Raw genomic sequence first — 21,688 nt, 5'->3', positions numbered from 1 at the left:
GAATTAAAAAAAACAAGTTTTAACTTATTTTGTTAACTTGAGTTTGTGGACCAACTCCGGTCAATTTGTTAATGCCTAATGGTCATGCATTGACAATAGCAAACATAAAGAACTTAACACAGAAAGACCCTGCCTGGCCCAGGGATTGAACTCAGCACTGTCTACTTACTGTGAGGTGACAGTGCTAACCACTGGACCGTGTGTCCTGAGTGGTATCAATCCTGTCAACTAACACTCAGCCAGAAAGGGAAAAGCACATTATCCCTCTAAAGATTGCTCTTATCCTATGAGACCTATTACAGATTGAAGCAAGCATAAAACTCTGAGTTGTACGTACATGCTGGGGCTTCAGGTTATGTCCACTGGTGTTTGAAAAGAAAGGAAAAGCGAGTATTGGTTTACTTTTCAAGGGGGGATTTAAAGCCTGTATATAAATAGTTCACCGTGATGTCTCTTTGCAGAGCTGGAGGTGTCGAGGCAAAAGTGCCATCCCTGCTGGTACACATTTGCCAAGAAGTACCTGATATGGGACTGCTGCCCTTGGTGGCTGAAGATTAAGGAGTGGGTGAAGTTCATGGTGATGGATCCTTTCCTGGATCTGGGTATCACCATATGCATTGTGCTCAACACCCTCTTCATGGCCCTGGAGCACTACCCCATGACTGATGAGTTCAACACAATGCTTTCAGTGGGAAATCTGGTAAGGGATTTTTAATGATAGAGGTGGGCAGTTTTTCAGCATTTGCCACATTTTCTTTTAAGTGCTGTTGGGTTAGCACTAGAGAGGACTGTGAGTTTCACTGAGAAAAAAGGAAAGGAAAGACAACATCCTTCATTCAAATAATGTATTTAAATATATCAGAGAGTTGTTTTTTTATAGCCAATGCTGTGCTGGACATAAAGTTAAAGAGGGCATGTTGAGGCTTTGTCAAATGTTGTGTTTGGGACTATTTGAGATTATCTTTGGTAAGAGGGAGTATTTTTAGCAGGAGGTGGGACTGATTCCCTTATTTGTATTTGCCATCTCCCCCTACTGGTAAATTATAGACTCTGCTGTCTTCAAGTTTGAAAACCAATTTAAAAAGACAGGTAATATTTACATTTTCTATGTGGATATTTAGGTCCTACTGCCACATGCGGAAGTATTCCCTCTAATGCTTTATAGTTTTTTCACTTTATCTGTTTTCTCTATAAGAGTTTATATTGTTCATTTTCATCAGACATTCAACCAAGAAATTGAAGAGCCAGCAATACAAAACACAGAATAAATATTTGTAACAGCGGGACAACCTGTAAACACATCATTATAAGTCCACCATACAAAGTTGTTACTAGGGGACCTGTTAGCAAACAGTTGCCTATTTATTTATCCAGCAAATACAAAGAAACATTCATTTGGAGTCGTGTTTAAAGTTTACCTGGTTAATGTAATAATCACTCTCCTTTTAGCTCTGTTTTGGTCTCCACCAAGTCCTGAGGGAGATGTCTGGCTCTTAAGCTGCTAAATGCTCTTTGTTCACCAGCTAGTAGCTAACTTTGTCTGTCTATTGTTTGAAGCTAAAGTGTACGGTGGGTTTATTTGGTTTTGTTCCGGTGAAAACCACAGCCTGCTGCTGGAAACAAGGTGGATGAGAGTGGTGAGACTGATCCAAACGGTACTGTAATCTGTGGGCCATAATTCCAAAACAATGAAAAGACTCTAAAACGCAATTTGAGGGGGACTGCAGAGTCAGGTGGTAATTACCTGTTGGACAAATAACACCTTTTTACAATACTCAGTCCATTTGTCGTTAATATACAAACCTGATTAAGGGCAGAGTTAAGTAAAGACATAAAGTGATTCATATTTCACTTGAATAGGATACTTTGCTACTTTTTACACCTCTTACTGTATTGCTGTGCCTTTGTATCTGTATCTCTAGGTTTTCACAGGGATCTTTACAGCTGAGATGGTGCTGAAGCTGATTGCTATGGACCCCTACTACTACTTCCAACAGGGCTGGAATATCTTTGATGGCATCATTGTTTGCCTCAGTCTGATGGAGTTAGGTCTTTCAAATGTAGAGGGTCTGTCTGTCCTGAGATCATTTAGACTGGTAACAAAAATCTTCAACTTTCACTCATGTACTTCTTTTTGGCAAATGATTAAATACTGAAGTCTCTAGAGCATCTTATTAGACATAATGTTTCTTGTAAATATGCAGCATCATTCTTTTTTTTCTTTCACTTTGTTCTCTTCTTTAGTTACGAGTCTTCAAGCTGGCAAAATCCTGGCCCACTCTCAACACTCTCATCAAGATCATCGGAAACTCTGTAGGCGCCCTGGGGAACCTGACACTGGTGTTGGCCATAATCGTCTTCATCTTCGCTGTGGTGGGCATGCAACTGTTTGGCAAGAACTACCAGGACTGTGTGTGTAAGATTTCCATTGACTGCCAGCTACCTCGCTGGCACATGAAGGACTTCTTCCACTCCTTTCTGATCGTGTTCCGGGTGTTGTGCGGCGAATGGATCGAGACCATGTGGGATTGTATGGAAGTGGCCGGGCAGCCCCTCTGTATCCTGGTTTTCATGTTGGTCATGGTCATAGGGAACTTGGTGGTGAGTGTTAAATTGGAATTTTGTAAATCTTTTAAAATGTCTTTTCAACAAATCTCATCACCAAAACAAGCATTGAATTGTGAAGATTATTATTATGTAAATTCTCTAAATCTACAAAAAAAATCTTCATGAAGTCATTCTCTTCTTACACTTACAACATTGCCGAAAAAACAATCACACATCAGTGAGCTAAACCGTTGCATTGGGTAATATTTTCCTTCATCAGGATGAACCTGGGAACTGTATTTTATTTTGAGTTAATACAGAAGAAGATACTCACTAGTACACAGAATCTGCACTTGAAAATTGTTCCCAAACAACACATTCCCACTCCCAACTTGCCCTTTGGCGTAATTTTTTAACGCACGGGGTATGGTTGGGTTTAGGCAACACAACTACTTGCTTAGGTTTGGGAAAAGATCGTGCTTTGGATTTAAATAAATATGTTACCATATTTACGTTTGTGATGTTAGCTTACGTAGGTTATGTACATAATGTTAGTTTTTTTTAAAAGTCAACGTTGTCGACACCCTGCAGTTAAGTAGTTGAAAGCCCTTAGCATCTCATACAGACGCTGAGGGCCACTGACCAAGCTGCTTTATTGAGTAGGGAGTGAGAATAAGTCGCCTTCAATAAAGGTACCGTTTACTCCTGTTGGAGTAACGTTTGCTAATAACCACAGTGCCCTGCTGTTTAAATAGATTGCTTAGCCTTTTTTTTTTTAAGTGAAAGTTTGTATTCATGATCAGCTGGGGATGTCGGAAAGTATTGAATGACAGACACTGAAACACATAGTTGGTTTTGGTCTTTTTATTGGATTTGTTGACAACAAAAATACGGAATATCCCGTCTTTAACAATATGTAATAACAGGAAGTCTGCTTAGAGAAATTCACTGCACGTCAATGCAACTATAATCCAAATGATGATGTCATGAGTAATCAGGGATTATGTTGCACAAATTAAGGTTTGGTGATTCCATATTATGAGGATGGGACATCCTCGAACAGTTTTTGGTGCCTCGTTGTGATATATTTAGCAAACGGATTGGATATCTGTGTAGCCAGAATGGTTTGTGCATTTTTCCTTCAGTGCTCTTGAACGCATGCTCATCACTGAGAAAGTAATTGTGTCACAGTGTCGTGCTGTCTTGCTGATTAGCATTAGCGGGCTGCAAAACAGATCACGTTTGGACAACATATAAACCCTCTTGTTTTCCCTCCTAAGTAAGATATGTATTATCTGCACATGTATCTAAACATGTCTTGCAAACTGTAGCCTCACCAGACACTCTACGCTTGCAGCGGGTTAACCGCAGCCTCATGTCCAACAGGACTAAATGTTTTATCCACTGCTAATGAACTAAGCTTTATGGGAGAAATTGTGACCTAAGTACTGTACAAAGGATCAGCCAAGGCCAGAGTGTTCTTGCTGCCGTTCCAGCCTTTGCAGCAGGTATTGAGTTTCACACAGGATGAAACACAGCGTGTACATCATTGCATGCAGCTGTTTCTGTAAAAAGCAGTTAATCTGTATGCCAGCTCTGTTTGTACACAACTGCTGTCACTCTGTGCCATAATAAGGGGATATGTATATTTGTTGGTCTACCCATATGGTGATTTGTTGTCCAGCTGTGTCCTGTAAGCTATGTTAATGAGAACAGATCCAAAAAATCCCAGAAGCGCTGGCAGCCAGCAGTCGCAGCATTTATTTAGGGTCCGTGTAGTTTTACTTCATTGTGGTGTCATTTTAGTGCTGATTTTTGAAATATACAAAATCCCACATTGTCGTAGGATTTTCTATCTCATGCTAAGCACATATTAGAGTAATATTATTCACTGAAATATGAGCATTATCTGCATCGCAATCAATTCATTTCTGTCGCGTAACTATTTTAAAACCCTGTCAGGGTTTTTTTCTAAATGGAAAAGGCCACCTGTTCCCCGCATGCCCTCTGTTCCCCCTACCATTAAATGCTAGTTTGTTCCTTATTTGATCCTATGCTCTGCAATGTTTCTTTCAGAAACGTTTTAAAATATTTTTGGTTTACTCTGAAATATTTGTTACTCTTTGTTACCTTTTCAGCCTGTTTTTTTTGGCTTCTTATACCTTTATTGTTTTGCACTTCAATCAATCAGTCAACTTTATTTGTCACATAAAAAATCGTACAAGGTACAATTTCAGTGAAATGTATCCAGTCTTAAATTCCTAGTGGCCTGAGACTAGAAGCTTCTCTTGAGCCTCTCAGTTTTGCCTGGTGTGTCCGCCATCTTCTTCCTGATCTTCAATGATTCTCCTAGCCTTTTTCTTACAATGCCGTACCAGGCCGAGACGTTCCCAGTCAGGACGCTCTCAATGATGCAGGAGTAGAAATTGCTCAGTATTTAAAAGGGATACACAGAATCTTATCAGGCTTCTGAGGTGAAACCGTCTCTGTCTTGCCTTTTACCTCAGACGCCTGAAAATTCCGGATATGATAACCATCATGTTGATGGAACCACTCAGTTGTTTAAAATGCCACCACCACTCGACCCCATCCAAAGGATTTTTACACAAAAACATTTTGAAAGTGTTCAAATGATTAAAATATGAGTTAAATAACCGACAGATAACAGACTGTATGATTTGTAGCTGCTGAGCTAGTGGACCAATCACACATCACATTAGATTGAAGAATGCATAAGATGATTGGCTGCGAGCAAAATCATACAAATACTCGTTTATTTTTTAAATCTTAGTATAAAAGGGGTATCGTCTGACTGGAGAGGTTTTGATACTAATTAGTACTGGGTTATTTCAGCCGATAACTTAAAGGTATCAATTACTGATGCCCAGCCCTAACAGTAACTAAGGCGGGAGGGCTTAGGAATGGCCAATTGCAAAATCCCTGTTTTCTAGACATACAGCACCATTATATCATCTTTAGCCTGGTGGTTTCACACACGTTTACACCTTCTGATGCTATTAAATACTTAATGACTTTAAATGACTTTCTAGTAGCACTGACAAAAGATGACATCGGCTTAAAGAGCACATAGCAGTTTCTCTTGTTATACAATTGTTGGATAAAGACACCTTTTAGTGACCCGGTTCACTTGTGACCAGATCACGACAGTGTTTCTTATTGAGTTTAAAGGACAATAACCTCCACTGCACTTGAATCGTGGGAAAGCTGTTTATCCAAGGGATTATCCACGGTGCTTAGGAGCAAGAAGGTTGTAGGGCATTCATCACTAATCTTCTGCTCATGCTCCCCATTTCTGAATGGCTCAGTGGCTAAAGATGATCCTCACCAACTGTGCACATCACATATGCACACACTCACACACACATGCTGCTGTGCAGAGATGGGCTTGATGCTGCTGCTCTCTAAGCTATTAGACAGAGTACTTGGGAGTTGGATACTCGGAAACCTGAGTTCAGTGTGTCTGAAAGCAGCTGAAGCCATATGTGCCTGAGCATATCTGGGTAGAATATCCTCCTGAATTTACAACACAGGATTTTCCATTGTTGACACAATACGTGGAAGGTCATGTCATGCACTAGGTACAATTATCCTTTAGCTTACAGGCTAACCTTTGCTCTGATTAGTAAAGAAAGATACATGTTGACATAAGCATAATGTAAAAAACAGCATTTGTTTGCCAAATTCAGGATAAATGTCTACAAAATTATAACAACGTTCTGATATTTCTCCAAAGCAATTGTAACGTAACATAACATATGTCTGTCAACATATTCAACAGGTGTTGAATCTTTTTCTGGCCCTGCTGCTCAGCTCCTTCAGCTCCGACAACCTCTCTGCTCCAGACGAAGATGGCGATCTGAACAACATCCAGATCGCCATCGGCCGTATCCAATCCGGTGTTTCCTGGCTTTCCACATGCATCGCCGACCTCTTCAACCGAAGCTTGAAGCGTCGAAATCAGAAGGCCAAAGAAGCCGGTCAGGCCATTAAGCTGGTTGGAAATCACGTGGAAAGCAATGGTGGGATTTTTGGACGCTATGTACAGAAGTACATCACACCAGAGGAGGACAGCTACATGACAAACCCAAATTTGACTGTTATTGTTCCTATCGCACCTGGAGAGTCAGATGTGGAGTTTCTCGAGGAGGAGGAGATTTCTGAGTCATCAGAGGACGAAGACAACAAACAGGTGAGCTTTTCGCCTCCAGATATGTGTGTTAACACTGGACCTGAACCCTCATAGTTTACTGTTGTAGTAGTCTATTATCTACCAAAATAGTTTGTGTGAAACAATAGTAGGAAAGCACTGCTACTGCTGTTACATCACTGCTTTGGGTGAAGCCGAAGCAACATAGTCAGAAGTTTCAGATCAAAATTAAAGATGTCAAATCAAGTAAAATCCAAGTTATTTCCACTTCTGAGTTGAATCCTCCTTCACTCTGCACTAACCTTACATTGCCGTATCCAGGTTGTTGTCATGCTTTCTGCCTGGAAACGTCAGCATCCCAAACTCGCAACAAACTAAAAAAGACAATGAATTTCATCAAATTTAAATAAAGCTATCAGACTTTTCATTTTTGACATTTTCACATCTCTCATTTTGTTAGACATGCAATAATGAAGGCATTATTGCTAATGCTTTTTTAGGCATGTAATTTCCTAATAACTTTCTAGGAAGTTCCATGAAAATAGTTTCAGTGATTTGATAGTGATCATAGGAGGAAATAGGCTTTTCCTTGAAGAAAGAGCTTCAAGTAAATATTTATGAGTTTTAATATTTAGTATTACTATTTTAAGTTTATTCTTCATATATATTGATATATATTGATTAGTTGTTTGGTCTATTAAATGTCTGAAAATTGTGAAAAATGTTGATCGGTGTTTTCCAAAGCCCAAGATAATGACCGAAAATTGTCTTGTTTTGTCCACAACTCAAAGATATTCAGTTTACTGTCACAGCGGGGTGAAGAAACTAGAAAATATTCACATTTAAGAAGCTGGAATCAGAGAATTTTTACTTTTCTTTCTTAAAAATGACTCAAACAGATTAATCGATTATCAAAATAGTTGGCAATTAATTTAATATTTAATATTGTTGCGGGTTTAAATTGAATGCTTGCTTGCAGACACATTTCACATTTTTGCCTGTTCACCTGCCTTACTGTGGACTGACTCCCTAGGCTTGGTTAGAAATTAATTTGACTTAACTAATTGGAAGGTCACCAAACAAACTAAACACTTTCTCTACTTTTCTAATAAGTAGCACACTACACAGTACTGTTCAAGAATGTTTTGGGAGACTATGGAAATAAAGTATTAAATCATATTATGTGACTTGCATTAGTGGATGAGTGGAGTTTTGACAACCAAACTGTAACTAAGGTAGATTTTTAAAGCTTTACTTTTATGCAAATGCACAGTGTTTTTGCTCTTGTTGTTGAGCTTCACTAACATTGTTGTCATATAATTTACAGTGTAAGACAACCTGAAAGTCAAAAAAGTTAAATGGTAACACAAGCGCATTGATTGATTGCGCATGATTTTAGTAGCCAGTGGCTTACTGGCTCTGTATCCAAGATGTTGCTGGAAAATGTTCTAGAAAGAGAAGGTGCTGGTAGGTGGATTGTGTGGCAGAGCCAGCTGTTTCCCATTGTTTCTAGTCTTTGTGCAAACGCAAGCTAACCAGCTCCTGGTGTATAGGCTTGAAAAAGTATAGGCTTGGAAGTGGTAATAATCCTCTCATCTTATTAACAGCAAAACAATGAATAAGCGTATTTCCCAACGTATCCAAGTATTCCTTTAAAATGTAACATTCACCGCTGTGATTGGCAAAGCTATTTAAATATGAGAGAAACAATGTGAATGGCTGAGAGAATGAGAATTATAGTTTTGATTGGATCCAACAGATTTAAGTCAAGTCAAATTTGTTGACACTTATCATTGGCTGGTATGCAGGCAAACACCATGGATGACTACAGATGTTTAAACATGTTTTACTGATTATTTGTGTCAAGTTAGAATAATTAAGTTGCAGTATGTATTACATCATATACAATCATTTAGTAAGATTACCCCCTTTCCCCATTTTTCTCTCTAACTTGACTTAAATTGAACAAACCTCTCTGTCTCTCTCTTTCTTTCTTTCTCTCTCTCCCCCTCTCTCTCTGTCTCTTTCTCTCTCTCTCTCTTCTCTCTCTCTCTCTCTCTCTCTCTCTCTCTCTCTCTCTTATCGGTCTCCCTGATTCTTGCTCTTGCCTCAATCCTTCCTCTAGAGTCCTCTATGTCTCAATGTCCTGTGGGTCAGGGGTTTGTTGAGGTGGAGGGTGTGTTGCTCCTGTCCTCTCTGGCAGGCAGACAGCAGCAGGCCAGATGTGGAGTCAGGCCTGCAGAGCAGATTAAAGTGACACAGCTGAGCAAAGCAGAGCTGAGCGGGCTGCAGTCTGGCGCTCTTTCTTCCTATTTCCCTGCCGTGCTCTGCTCCGCACCAGAATTAGGCATTAGGGAAAAGGAAAATAGAAAAAAACAGTCCTCCATCAGCTTAACTGGGCATCTGCTCAGCCACAAAGAAGGATACCTTTTACATGTGTAGAGCTTTGAATGCACACTAAAAATGGCAAGATTGTATTTATCAAGCAGTTAGTTATAAATAAAGTATTTTTCAGGTAGATCACTTTAAAAAACGACAAGAGCAATCATCCAATGTCTGCATATGGCAATAATTGTCTTAAAATGTCATCGGTGCACATTCTCTCTGTCTTCAAGCACTAATATTGCAATGCTGGTAATCTAGTCTCCAGGTCATGCGGGTGCTCTTTAATGCTGGATTAGACTTCGTACCAGTTTATAGGATTGAAGCTGCACCTCTGTCCTATAAATCGTGTTAAATATGTTGCTGTTACAACATACTGAAATCTCATCAAAAATGTATTAAGGCTCAGAAGAGATTGAAAAATGCAAGGCAGTACATCTAAGTGAGCAAGCTTTAATGGGATGAATCTACACTGAACAAAGAGCAGAAAAATGCTGCTACACTGTTCTGTTTTGTTTCAAACTTAGAGGCATAATGCAAATATGGCCACGGCCCAACCAGTGACGTCACAGCAGGTGTTTAGCCTTTGACAGCTGATGGAAAACATCCTTGTTCTTCCGTCTATATTCTGTGCTATACATGTGTAGAACAACTCAGTATTGGTTCATACATTGTTTAATTCAAAAGTAAGTGAGAAATTGATTGGTAACAGTGAGACTTCTCACCACTCAGGAGAGGATTAGCCTATCAGAGGGCAGCACAGTGGATCTGAGGAAGCCTGGAGAAGAAATGGACGACTTGTCAGAGGTGGCTGAAGAAACCATGGAGCCGGAAGAATGCTTCCCAGAATGTGAGAATTGAGAGTTATAACCATGTGAAACGATAAATATAAAGTATAATCAAAGCTTTTGCAACATTCATTTTACAAGTTATTTGCTTTTTTGTGTAGCATATTTCCTTCATGCAGTGTAATCTGTGCTGATTTGTTTTGCCTTCCCGGTTAGTGTGCATGAGGCACTGTCAGTGCTGTGCGATCGATACCAGCCGCGGTCTGGGCCAGGCCTGGTGGAGGCTGAGGAAGACCTGCTACCAGATTGTGGAACACAGCTGGTTTGAGACTTTTATCATCTTCATGATCCTGCTCAGCAGTGGGGCTCTGGTACGACACACTCTATTTGTTATTTATTTAATTTAACACTATTTATTTTGGAATAAATGTGTATCTTTTTTAAAACATGTTATCCTTTTTCAGTCCTGGTTGATTTGTTGTTATTGTTTGTACATGTATGTATGAAATCGGTCGAAAAGGTAAGAAGGTAATTACTCTATGTAAATTCAAATCCCAAGTAATGGAAAACTTCCGAAAGTAAGTATATAAAGTAGAAGTGGGAGTGGGATTCCTGCTTTCTTCACTTCAGTGTCTGATTCCAGTTCTGTTTAACGCCTGATTCCCGTGCAATACTACTGAAGCTTAATGGCTGAAGTTTGATGACAACCTTCCCACAGTGGTTGCCTGCAGCATGTTTTCTCAGGGTGGTTAAAAAACTGTAAAGCAAAATTTCTGTATCTAAAACAACTGGTTTCCATATTATAATTGTACCTTCAGAAACCTTAAAGTTAATCTGATATTAAATAGTTTTCCATGTAAAACCAGCAGCAGTGGTGCGATGTGGCGTTTACTCACACCACTGTTCCCTCTTGTTCTGCAGGCATTTGAAGATATCTACATTGAGAAGAGAAAAGTCGTAAAGGTGGTGTTGGAGTATGCCGACAAGGTCTTCTCCTACATCTTTGTGCTAGAGATGTTCCTCAAGTGGATTGCATACGGCTTCAAGAAATATTTCACCAACTACTGGTGCTGGCTCGACTTTCTTATCGTGGATGTAAGCGAACATTTTGCCTATTTTTGTTGCACCACATGAAGGGATGCTGGTAATTACCAATCACATGTTGATAATTGAGGTTAAAGTGTAACCTCTCTCATTGTAGCTGAATGTTGCTTGTTCATGTTTGTGGGATTTACAGCTTGGTGAGTGACACATTATTTACAGGAAAGCACTTAACAATCCATTTATGCTTTACAACAACTGGACATCTTCATGTCCAAAATCGTGCTCCCCCCACCATCAGTTGCTCTTTTTTAAAACAAACTCCACACAACTGTTTTAAGACCTGGATCGATTTATTAGAACGCATACAGATAAATCACACACTAAATAGAACATTTTACGTTTGCTTTTACGCCAGGATTTTGTCAAACAAATGAAAAAGAAGTGCTCTGTTGGGTAAAATGGATGTGGCTCTGTAGTGGTAATCCAAAGTGCCCGAGGCGTGCAGCCTGAGGCCTGACTTGACTTCCTCTGATTTCACCTGCTGTTACACAGATTGCCACAGACCGCTCTATTGTTAGGGTAAGTTGTAGTTAGCAGGTCCCAGGTGAGTATGGGCTCTGGGATTGGAAACTTGCATCTTCCTCACAAATGCTTCTGTGTTTTTTCACTCGTAAGTGCTTTCTGTTGTGATATCAAAAGCCACCGTCTTGTTTCCAACAAATGCACTCCTTATGAAATGTGCTACAATTTTTAAAACTACTCATCAGTCATTCTTTGAATTTGTTACTTTAGGACCTTGGCTTTTATATCAAAAACAATTGCAGTGCCATTTACTCTAAGGTTTATCTACAGAAGATGTACTTTATACAGCATATTAAACCTATAAAAATGTTGCTAAACAGACATTTTAGTCAATTTAGAAATGCACGAGTTGAGCTCATGTCTAAAGTGTTCTGTCTAATTTATGTACTGAATGTTATTTGTTATGTCTGTTTGAAAGAAAAGACGAATCCTTTTGATAATTGCAGCTACATACCTTTTGTTTCTATGAAAACTACCACTTTACTTTCTTTTACAGATTTTTTTAATTTTTCCGTCTATATTTTCTTGAAGCCAAAGACATTTTGAGTACCTTCTTTAGATATATTGGACAAACACAAATGTAAATAGACTTTTATAAAGAAATTCAGACCATTGGGACCTTCTAAGTCCTAAATTCTTGTTAATGAACATATTGGATCAATTGAATACAAATTGGGAAGCAAATTTGGCAAAGATAGATATACATTCTTTATAAAACTCCCTCTATTTGATATATATACATATTATATATGCATATATAGCTGAGTATGCATTCATGGACACATTTGTTCATAATGTGCATACTTGTCTGTGTTTTGTCATCAATCATGACATGACTTTTCTCATTTATATCATGCCATTTTCATTCATAGCCGTCATCCAAGGGCCATTCAACAGCGGAATACCATTTAGTTTTGTCCATTTTGGATGTAGAATAGAGTGGAAGTCTAAATTTGATAAAAGATGACACAACAAGCAAACCAAATCTAAACCTCAAAATTAAGTAATTGTGTTCCTAACTGTGGAATGTCCCAAAATACACAGAAACTCTAAAATATGGCTCTTCAAATGTGTTCTTCTTGTCTTTTATGGTCTTTTTATTATTTTTATTTTATTTAAAAGTTATATAATTGCTAAGAAAAACTATGCAATACATTGACTAATGTTTTTATAAGACTATGTATGTGAGATTGCTTTATCCAATGCTTTTTACAATGTTTTTGTTCTTCCTCTTGCATTAGAAAAAAAATATTACTACATTACCCACAGGTTTAAAGGTTTAAACATGAACAAGAACGTATTTGGACCCATTTAATGATTCTTACAATACACACGTCTTTCTGTACTCCATATAGGTTTCATTAATAAGCCTGGTAGCAAATTCACTTGGATATTCAGACTTTGCTGCAATCAAGTCCCTGAGGACTCTGCGGGCTTTGAGACCTCTCAGAGCTCTGTCCAGATTTGAGGGCATGCGGGTAAGAAATGTGTTTTCTAAACTACACTAATATCATATATCCCTTTTACAACAAAGTTTCTGTTGACTGTATATATGTTTGTTCAGTATTCTGAATGACAAATTAATAATTGCCAAGTTATTAAAAGATTCCCAGTGCATTTGCAATCGATATGAAGATATGATTGGGGGTGGCAGTAGCTCACAGTAGGGAGTGGCAGTAGGGAGTTGGGTTGGGAACCGGAGGGTCACTGGTTCAAATCCCCGTATGGACCCAAAAAGTTGGGAGCGTGGATTGGTGGCTGGAGAGATGCCAGTTCACCTCCTGGGCACTGCCAGGTGCCCTTGAGCAAGGCACTGTTCCCCCCCGACCGCTCAGGGTGGTTCAGCTGGCAGCCCACTCACTCTGACATCTCTCCATGTATAGTGCATGTATAGGTCCTGAGCATGTGTGTGTATTTCAGGCCTGTGTGTGTGAGTACTAACAAAAGTGTGTACACAGAGTGTAGTGCAGTAATTTCCCCATTGGGGACTAATAAACAAATTAAAAAAAAGTTTAGACCAAGGATATGGGACTGTTTGATGATAATTTTACCTATGCTCTGGGGATGGCTCTAGGGATTTCAGTTGGTTGATCCACTACTTTTGTTCAGATTGAAATATCTAAACTATTCAATGGATTGCCAGGAAAAAGTTTTTACCAACATTCAGGGTGACAGAAAGATTAATCCTAATGATTCCAACCACCTGACTTCTCCACTCACACTGCCATGACATGTATATTTGGGGTTTTGAGGGAATGGTCTGATTGCATACCTAAATTATTAGTCAACCATCAGATCATGAGCTAACAAATAACTTGCTTTCTACTTAGACTGAATTGCCATGAATTGCTAAAAGAAATCAAAGACGTGGGATTCAGAGATCTGAAACAAGACTAACAGACAGCACTGACAACCCCACAGAGGTTAAATAGCTGGGTTTCCCTACTAGTCACTTCTTCAGTTCTTCTGACTGACTAGTAGTCAGTCAGAAGAACTGAAGAAGTCATCTCGACCTTAACCAAGTCCATTTGCCGTTGACACTCCTTGGTTAACTATGACCTGGATGACTGGGAATCTTCACAGATAGACTAATAGAGAACCTCAGTGCTGTGAGACTAACCTGTATCTTGTTGCTCATCAGGTGGTCGTGAACGCTCTCATAGGAGCCATCCCTTCCATAATGAATGTGCTGCTGGTGTGTCTCATTTTCTGGCTCATCTTCAGCATCATGGGGGTCAACCTGTTCGCTGGCAAGTTCGGGAAGTGTGTTAACCGAACAGGCTTCATCCACAGTGTCTCTGTAGTCAACAACAAGTCAGAGTGCCTCTCTATGAATGACACCCAGTTCTACTGGACAAAAGTAAAGGTCAACTTTGACAATGTGGGACTTGGCTACCTTTCCCTTTTGCAAGTGGTGAGTTTTTTTCTGCTTCACTGTTTGGAAGTTTGTCAAATCTTTTAAACACGCTTTCTGTCGTGAGGAATTAATGTGTTCAAAAAATATATATGCTAGGGCAATTTTTTTATGTTTTTCTATGGATAAAGTCATTGATTCACAATGCAATGCAGTGCCCAGACAGTAACGTTGTGAATTTTTGTATTACATGATAGGCTACATTTAAAGGATGGATGGAAATAATGCATGCAGCTGTTGATTCAAGAGGAGTAAGTATGTCTATCTACACCACTGCCTACATCATTAACATGTTGCAGTAACTATCTGACTTATAAAACTATTTGGTTTCAGGTAGAGGAACAACCCATCAGAGAAATCAACCTCTACATGTATCTATACTTTGTCATCTTCATTATATTTGGCTCCTTCTTCACCCTCAATCTCTTCATCGGTGTCATTATTGACAATTTCAATCAGCAGAAAAGAAAGATGAGTATTGGCAACACCGACGTTAGGCCCGGATCACTTGGTATTTGCAAGTAATTCTGTCCCTCTACAAGATAGATGCAACCTAGCCTCTCAGTCATAAAGAATAACATAGTCATATGTTTCAAATTTAATATTTTATTTTTTATTTTACATATTTCATTCCCCAACCAAAACCAAATATGACGAATTCGTGCAAATACTAATTGACCTAGTTTAGAAGGTAATAGTTTGTCTTAGTGACATTCTGTTTTTAAGCATTTTTCTGTAAAAATAATGGTAGGTGTTTTTGCCTATACTTAGGAGGGCAGGACATCTTCATGACGGAAGAACAGAAGAAGTACTATAATGCTATGAAGAAGTTAGGATCTAAAAAGCCTCAAAAGCCAATACCCAGGCCTGCGGTAAAATAATATAATTCTCAAATCCAACACATTATTCAGACATTGGCATTTTATGTTGTATTGATAACCCCCAATCCTGCATATTGTCCTGCCTGCTAACATTCTTTATAATAGTAATAATAGCCATTTGTATTTCCCAATCCTAGAATATTCTCCAAGCCTTCTTTTTCGATCTCGTGTCCAAGCAAGCCTTTGACATCATGATCATGATGCTCATCATTGTCAACATGGTAACCATGATGGTGGAAACTGATGAGCAGTCAGAGCGCAAGGAGTCCATCCTCAACAAGATCAACCTGGTCTTCATCGTGATCTTCACCACTGAATGCCTGATCAAGATCTTTGCCCTCCGTTGTTATTTCTTCACAGTTGCATGGAACATCTTTGATTTTGTGGTGATAATTCTCTCTATTGTGGGTAAGTAGAGACACAAAACAAGAGGTAGGCTACACCATTAACTATTGCCTCTGCCAAGGGCAGTAACATCTGTTGTCTATGAGCAGAATATCTTTTTTAACACATTTTATTTTTTACTTTTGCTATTTTCTCTTGGACTACTGTACATCCTTCAATGAAAGATTTCTGGCAGATGTGTCCATTTCCAGGTGCAGAAAAAAATCTCTAAACATTTCTAATATTCAAATTACAGATACAGAGGATTGTGCAGCCTTAACAAAGACTTTGTAGTTAATTATTTATTTTTGTCCTTCATTCCTTTGATGTTAATTTCTGTATTATTGACTGTTACTTTATCTTATAAAAGATACACTTCTGGTTGCAATTCAACAAATTACAACATGTATAAAAGTATAAAAGCTGTATAAACTGATTTAATTGGCCACTTGGAGGCAGTGAAAGGAGTTGTAAATACAACATAGCTTGTCAGCGTATAAAGTTGAATGGCAAACATGTTAGCAAATAGATGCCTATTTACGCATCCAGTAGACATGGAGCAATGTTAGCATTTATTTGTTGTTGTGTTTTTAGCCACCTTATGAATAAGTCCAGTTTTCATTCTACTTTTAACTCTCAACCAACTCCCGAGGAAAATATCTAGCTCTTTAATGCTCCACTATGTTCACCAGCTAGGAGCTAACTTTGTTTGATATTTAATGCTGGACAGTAGCAGGAGGTAGCATACAGTGGGTTTATTAAAGCATTGGAAATAAAATTTGCTTCCTGCTGTGGCTGGAAACGAGGTTGGTTAAATCAGTGAAAGTGAAGTTGCCTTAGAACTGAGGGAAACTACAGAGTCAGGTGAAAGTTGTTTGTGGGTTTGTCACTACGAGCAACCCCTTTCACATTACACACAGTTATTTGATCCATTGTCAATGTAAACATTTTGATTAGTGCAGCTTTAAGTATGTTTAAGTGCATTATATTGCAATGAGATAAACCTACTCTTGCCTTGTTTGTCTCATTCCAGGGATTGTTCTTGCAGACATCATTGAGAAGTACTTTGTGTCTCCGACCCTGTTTCGAGTCATCAGACTGGCAAGGATAGGACGTGTACTTCGACTTATACGTGCAGCCAAAGGAATAAGGACTCTATTGTTTGCCTTAATGATGTCCATGCCAGCACTGTTCAACATTGGCCTCCTGCTTTTCCTCGTCATGTTCATCTATGCTATCTTTGGTATGGCGAACTTTGCCTACGTGAAAAAACAAGATGGGCTTGACGACATGTTTAACTTTGAAACATTTGGGAATAGTATGATCTGCCTTTTTCAGATCAGCACCTCGGCAGGTTGGGACAACCTCCTGAGTCCTATAATGGCCAGCTCCCCAGAGGAGTGTGACCTTCACTTTGTCAATACTGGCACTAACACCCGGGGAAACTGTGGCAGCCCCTCAGTGGGCATAGCTTTCTTTGTCAGTTATATAATCATTTCTTTCCTCATTGTGGTAAATATGTATATAGCTATCATTCTGGAGAACTTCAGCGTTGCAACAGAAGAGAGTACAGAGCCACTGAGCGAGGATGACTTTGAAATGTTTTATGAGGTTTGGGAGAAGTTTGATTCTGAGGCCACACAGTTCATTGAGTTTTCCATGCTGTCAATTTTCGCTGACAATTTGTCGGAGCCGCTGCGCATAGCCAAGCCCAACAGGATCGAACTGATCTCCATGGACCTTCCCATGGTAAGCGGGGATAGGATCCACTGTCTCGACATCCTGTTTGCCTTCACAAAGCGGGTCCTGGGGGAGTCGGGTGAGATGGACGCCCTCAAACAGCAAATGGAAGAGAAGTTCATGATGACCAATCCCTCCAAGATTTCCCACGAGCCCATCACTTCCACTCTGCGTCGCAAACTGGAAGAGGTGTCCGCGATCATCATCCAGAGGTGTTACAGGAGGCATCTGGTGCGCCGGCAGATGAAGCAGGCATCCTACCTCTACAGACAAATAAACTACGAGACTGTAGTGGATGTGGAGAATGCTCCAGAAACAGAGGGGCTGATAGCCTCCCTAAGGCAGCACTATGGACTTGTCGAGGTGGAGATTGCCCAGACAACAGAGGACACTCTACTGTCATCTCCACCATCTTATGACAGCGTAACCAGGGCAGCAAGTGACCTCTCTGAGGTTGTCGGATCAACATCCAGAGACTCTGAATTCGGAGAGCCTGGTGAAAACTATGAGGAAACTTTCCTTTGAGACTTAATTGTGTGGAGAGTGTGGTTTTGTCTGTTTTGTTTACAGCAGAGAATATAGCTCAAAATAACTCATGGTCAAAGAGATAAAACTTTATATAAATGAGTAGATGCCGAGGAAATATGCAATATGTTAAGTAACTCAGCTGTTTAAATTGAACAATCAAAGTTAATTTTGCAGTCCTGACCTCCATGAGATGAAGTTAAACTTGTAATTGCTCACACCTTCTTAAAAATATACAATTGCCAGATTGAAAAAAACAAATACCTATATAAAAACATGAATGTCATGCACCAACATTCACTCTAAACACCACATGATCTGCAGATTTTTTTCAAAAATCAGTAAACACCGGTAGTAGTGACTCTTAACCCTCTGACCCCCCCCTTCCCTTGTTGGCTAAAAAAGCAAACTACCAGCCCAGCTTATTGTGTCCTCTCTAATAGTACTGCAAACGTTATGCATGACAATTCCAGCTCTGAAACAATAATTAAGACGCTAGTCCAGCCTTAACAATGCAACGAGCAAACAGTGCGGAGTGAGTGAGGATAAACAGCTGATTTCTAAAGCTAAATTCAAATCCTCCTTACAAATAACCTCTCTGGCCTACAGGGCCCTGACGGTTCAGAGGAACAGAGGAAACATTTGTGAATATTAAATTCTTATTTATCATTCTTATTTATCATTTTAATTTGGTTAAACTTGCAGCAAAATGTTTGTTAGGTATGTTTTTACAGACATTATACAACTGTGCAACAAGCACTTGCAAAATATTTCATTGGCCAAAGGGTACAAGTCCTCTTCTTGGACCTGTGGTATTTGTCTAGGTTCATCATTTTGCCTCTCCTAAAAGTTGTTAGCTCAATAGCTAGCTAGCAGACATTCACTGAAATGATTATACTACAGTTGACATTGGTTTATAATAATATATATTTGTTGTAAAAAGTCTTAATCACTTGTTAAGTGATATTTGTATCTGGAGCAAAAAATCACTTAAGGCAGAGACAAGAGACACCAAAGGGACAAATGAAAATTCTGTTCACCTCATTGACCAAGACAACAGCATAGGACACTGACATACCTCTAAAATTAATATTTTCATAGACAAAAGGAGCTAAGGAACTGAAGTAGCTAACAATGTAAAGTAATGTAGCAAATAAAAAATGATTTTAGCTAACATTTCTTACAGAAAACAGCATCTGAGAACAGATTCAAGCAGCTGTAAATACTAGCCTGTGTTTGTGACGATAAAAACATTTGCATGAAAATAGGTATTTTTGTGAGAAAATGCAGCTAGTTCACATTTCTTTTGACAAAAACAATGTTCAGCTGTTTTGATACTGATATAAATTCCACTACAAGTGCTCAGAGTATTGAAACACTTTGGTCCACCAACATGCTGTAGTCATGCAGCTTGTATCATATTGAACAACACAACCCACCCAACTAAGCTACTACACAGTAGCTAGCATGCTATATTGCTAACAAATGTTGACATGAGGAGCGATTTTGCATTCATGACTGCAGCTGCTATGAAGCTCTCATTCAGGTGTTACAAATATGATTTTAACCAAAGCTAACAGTTGCTTATAACATTTTCAAATAAAATGTTAACATTTTAAAATGTATAGAAAAACTTAATTAACTGTAAACCAGAATTATGAATTGAGAATAATTTCTATTGTTTTGGGATTTATTTGTTTATTTATTCCTTTGATATGCACTTTGATTTAATGAAGGTGCGTTAACTGACAGAGTTGTGGCCCCTCGTTAAATAGCATCAAGTGTATTTGGGTCATGACACAAATACAGTAAGAAAAGCACAATTTCTTCCAACCATCCATCCGTCTTAGTCCGCTTATCCGGGGTCGGTGGCGGGGGCCGCAGCTCCAGCAGGGGACCCCAAACTTCCCTTTTCCGAGCCACATTAGCCAGGTCTGACTGGGGGATCCCGAGGCGTTCCCAGGCCAGGGTGGAGATGTAATCTCTCCACCTAGTCCTGGGTCTTTCCCGTTATCTCATTATTCACAATGTAATATGAAGAAATTTACTAAAATGATTCTACCATTGTAATAAATTTGTCAAACTTAGCACATTGCACGTTTGACATGTATCGTTGTATTGATTACAAAGACGAGCTGTGTGTACTAATAATCCCTGAATTATGTGCCTGATTTTGATTGTTGTCCATGCACTTCTCTGAATCTCTTTAGGCCATTTAATTTTATCTGATGGATGTGGATTGGAAGAGCATGAATGCACTAAAAGCTCATTTTGTAATTAACTGTATAAAGTACTTTGAGGCTGTGTAATGTATGTAAAGCTCATTTTTAACTATTTTTTGTAATGTATTTATATTGAAAGACCATTTCAGTGACTCTCATGGCAGCCCTAGCAAGATATGATCAAATTCTATAAACATACTGTGCTCATTTTTATATAAAAGACTTTCCTCAAGAGCCTGATTGTATTACATTTAGGTTTATCATTTCATGGATTGTTTTATTAAATGGTAATAAAACTCTTTTCCATATCTGTGGATTTTCCAACGTGCAGTGCAGACACATGTTTAACAATTATAGATATGGTTGTGGATATACTGTGCTGTTCTGAAAAACAAGCAAAACTGTGTAGCTTCTCTCCATTTTCACATGAGTAACCAGTTAGCTGATTTGACCTCATTACAAGGCAGACGCTGTTAAATCTCTCTCTGACTCCATGACATGTGAATAAAAAACCAGGACAGATGTGCAAAAACCTCTGCATCTTCATGGCTGTCTGTCCCTGTAAGCGTATTGCCCTTTAAAGTTTGAATTTATCTATGATGCCTCCACAAATGCAGTACAACAACATAGCTGAAACAATCTGTGCTGATTGAAATGTTAGAGAGTAGAGGCTTACACGCAGAGAAATACCACGCAGTAATGCTGCTGCATGATTTAACTCCGAGAAAATCTACTGTAGTCGTGGAAAAACACAGTGATAAATAATGCACAGCCATAAAAATAATAAAAACCAAAGAAACTGGAACTTCTTTTTTTGGGGGGTTTTGTGATTTTTTTCCCATGTCTAAGACTTCTTCAATACATGATGAGTAAGATGTATTACCAAAAAAATGTGTTGTTATGTTCAGATTTCAGTGACGAATTCAAGTTAATAGTTTAGCACTCCCACATTTTCAGTTTGGAAAAAAAATCATCAAGGGTGCCAATTTGGATTAAGCCCCAAAGAGATTTCCTCTCTCTGGTTGTCGGTGGTCAAATCCAACTCTGACCAGCTGGGATACAGGGATAATCTGTGTGTAAAAAAAATCACTTGTTTTAATTACACACTCACAGACACACAAATGCATGCACTCTCTCGCTTTCTTTCTCTCTCTCTTTCACACACACAGACACACACACACACACGTAAATACAGTACACATGTGGACATACATGCATTAACACAACTACCACACACACACACACACACTATGCTTCTGCCATCCATCCTCATAATAGACAGATGCTTCCTTTGAATTTAATTTGGGTTTGTGTATGAAGTGCCAGAAAAATGTGACTTGACTGAATGTGCCTTGGTAATTGATCTGATTTTTAAGCATTTGGACATGTGGCAGGGATTAAAGCCTCATCAGAGAGAGCAAACATTTTTTAAAAGATTAAAAAGGCACTATGTCTAATTACAATATGCACCACCACAAAGTAAAACACAGCAATGTCAACGTCATGCATTA

The 21,688-nt window shown here is 38.9% G+C and overlaps 1 protein-coding gene across 5 annotated transcripts in view; it reads left to right on the top strand.

Moving 5' to 3' along the window:
- The window catches only part of LOC116698674 (sodium channel protein type 4 subunit alpha), a 41,987-nt gene extending 21,276 nt beyond the window's left edge, over positions 1-20,711 (top strand). For 2 of the 5 annotated variants that reach the window (XM_032530722.1, XM_032530727.1), the window contains 16 exons: positions 462-700; positions 1,923-2,096; positions 2,245-2,601; positions 6,347-6,757; positions 9,830-9,947; positions 10,102-10,256; positions 10,807-10,980; positions 11,482-11,508; positions 12,867-12,989; positions 14,153-14,425; positions 14,623-14,676; positions 14,759-14,896; positions 15,193-15,297; positions 15,444-15,714; positions 15,876-15,902; positions 16,724-20,711. In XM_032530722.1, coding sequence (XP_032386613.1) covers positions 462-700; positions 1,923-2,096; positions 2,245-2,601; positions 6,347-6,757; positions 9,830-9,947; positions 10,102-10,256; positions 10,807-10,980; positions 11,482-11,508; positions 12,867-12,989; positions 14,153-14,425; positions 14,623-14,676; positions 14,759-14,896; positions 15,193-15,297; positions 15,444-15,714; positions 15,876-15,902; positions 16,724-17,955 — 3,878 coding nt within the window. In that variant the 3' untranslated portion in view covers positions 17,956-20,711. The remainder of the gene's footprint in view (positions 1-461; positions 701-1,922; positions 2,097-2,244; positions 2,602-6,346; positions 6,758-9,829; positions 9,948-10,101; positions 10,257-10,806; positions 10,981-11,481; positions 11,509-12,866; positions 12,990-14,152; positions 14,426-14,622; positions 14,677-14,758; positions 14,897-15,192; positions 15,298-15,443; positions 15,715-15,875; positions 15,903-16,723) is intronic. The other 3 variants (XM_032530723.1, XM_032530724.1, XM_032530725.1) reach the window with 3 other exon arrangements.
- The last annotated feature ends 977 nt before the right edge of the window (positions 20,712-21,688 follow it).

This window comes from Etheostoma spectabile, chromosome 12, assembly GCF_008692095.1.
Source record: "Etheostoma spectabile isolate EspeVRDwgs_2016 chromosome 12, UIUC_Espe_1.0, whole genome shotgun sequence".
Taxonomy (NCBI): domain Eukaryota; kingdom Metazoa; phylum Chordata; class Actinopteri; order Perciformes; family Percidae; genus Etheostoma; species Etheostoma spectabile.
This window is presented reverse-complemented; position numbering and strand designations above follow the sequence as displayed.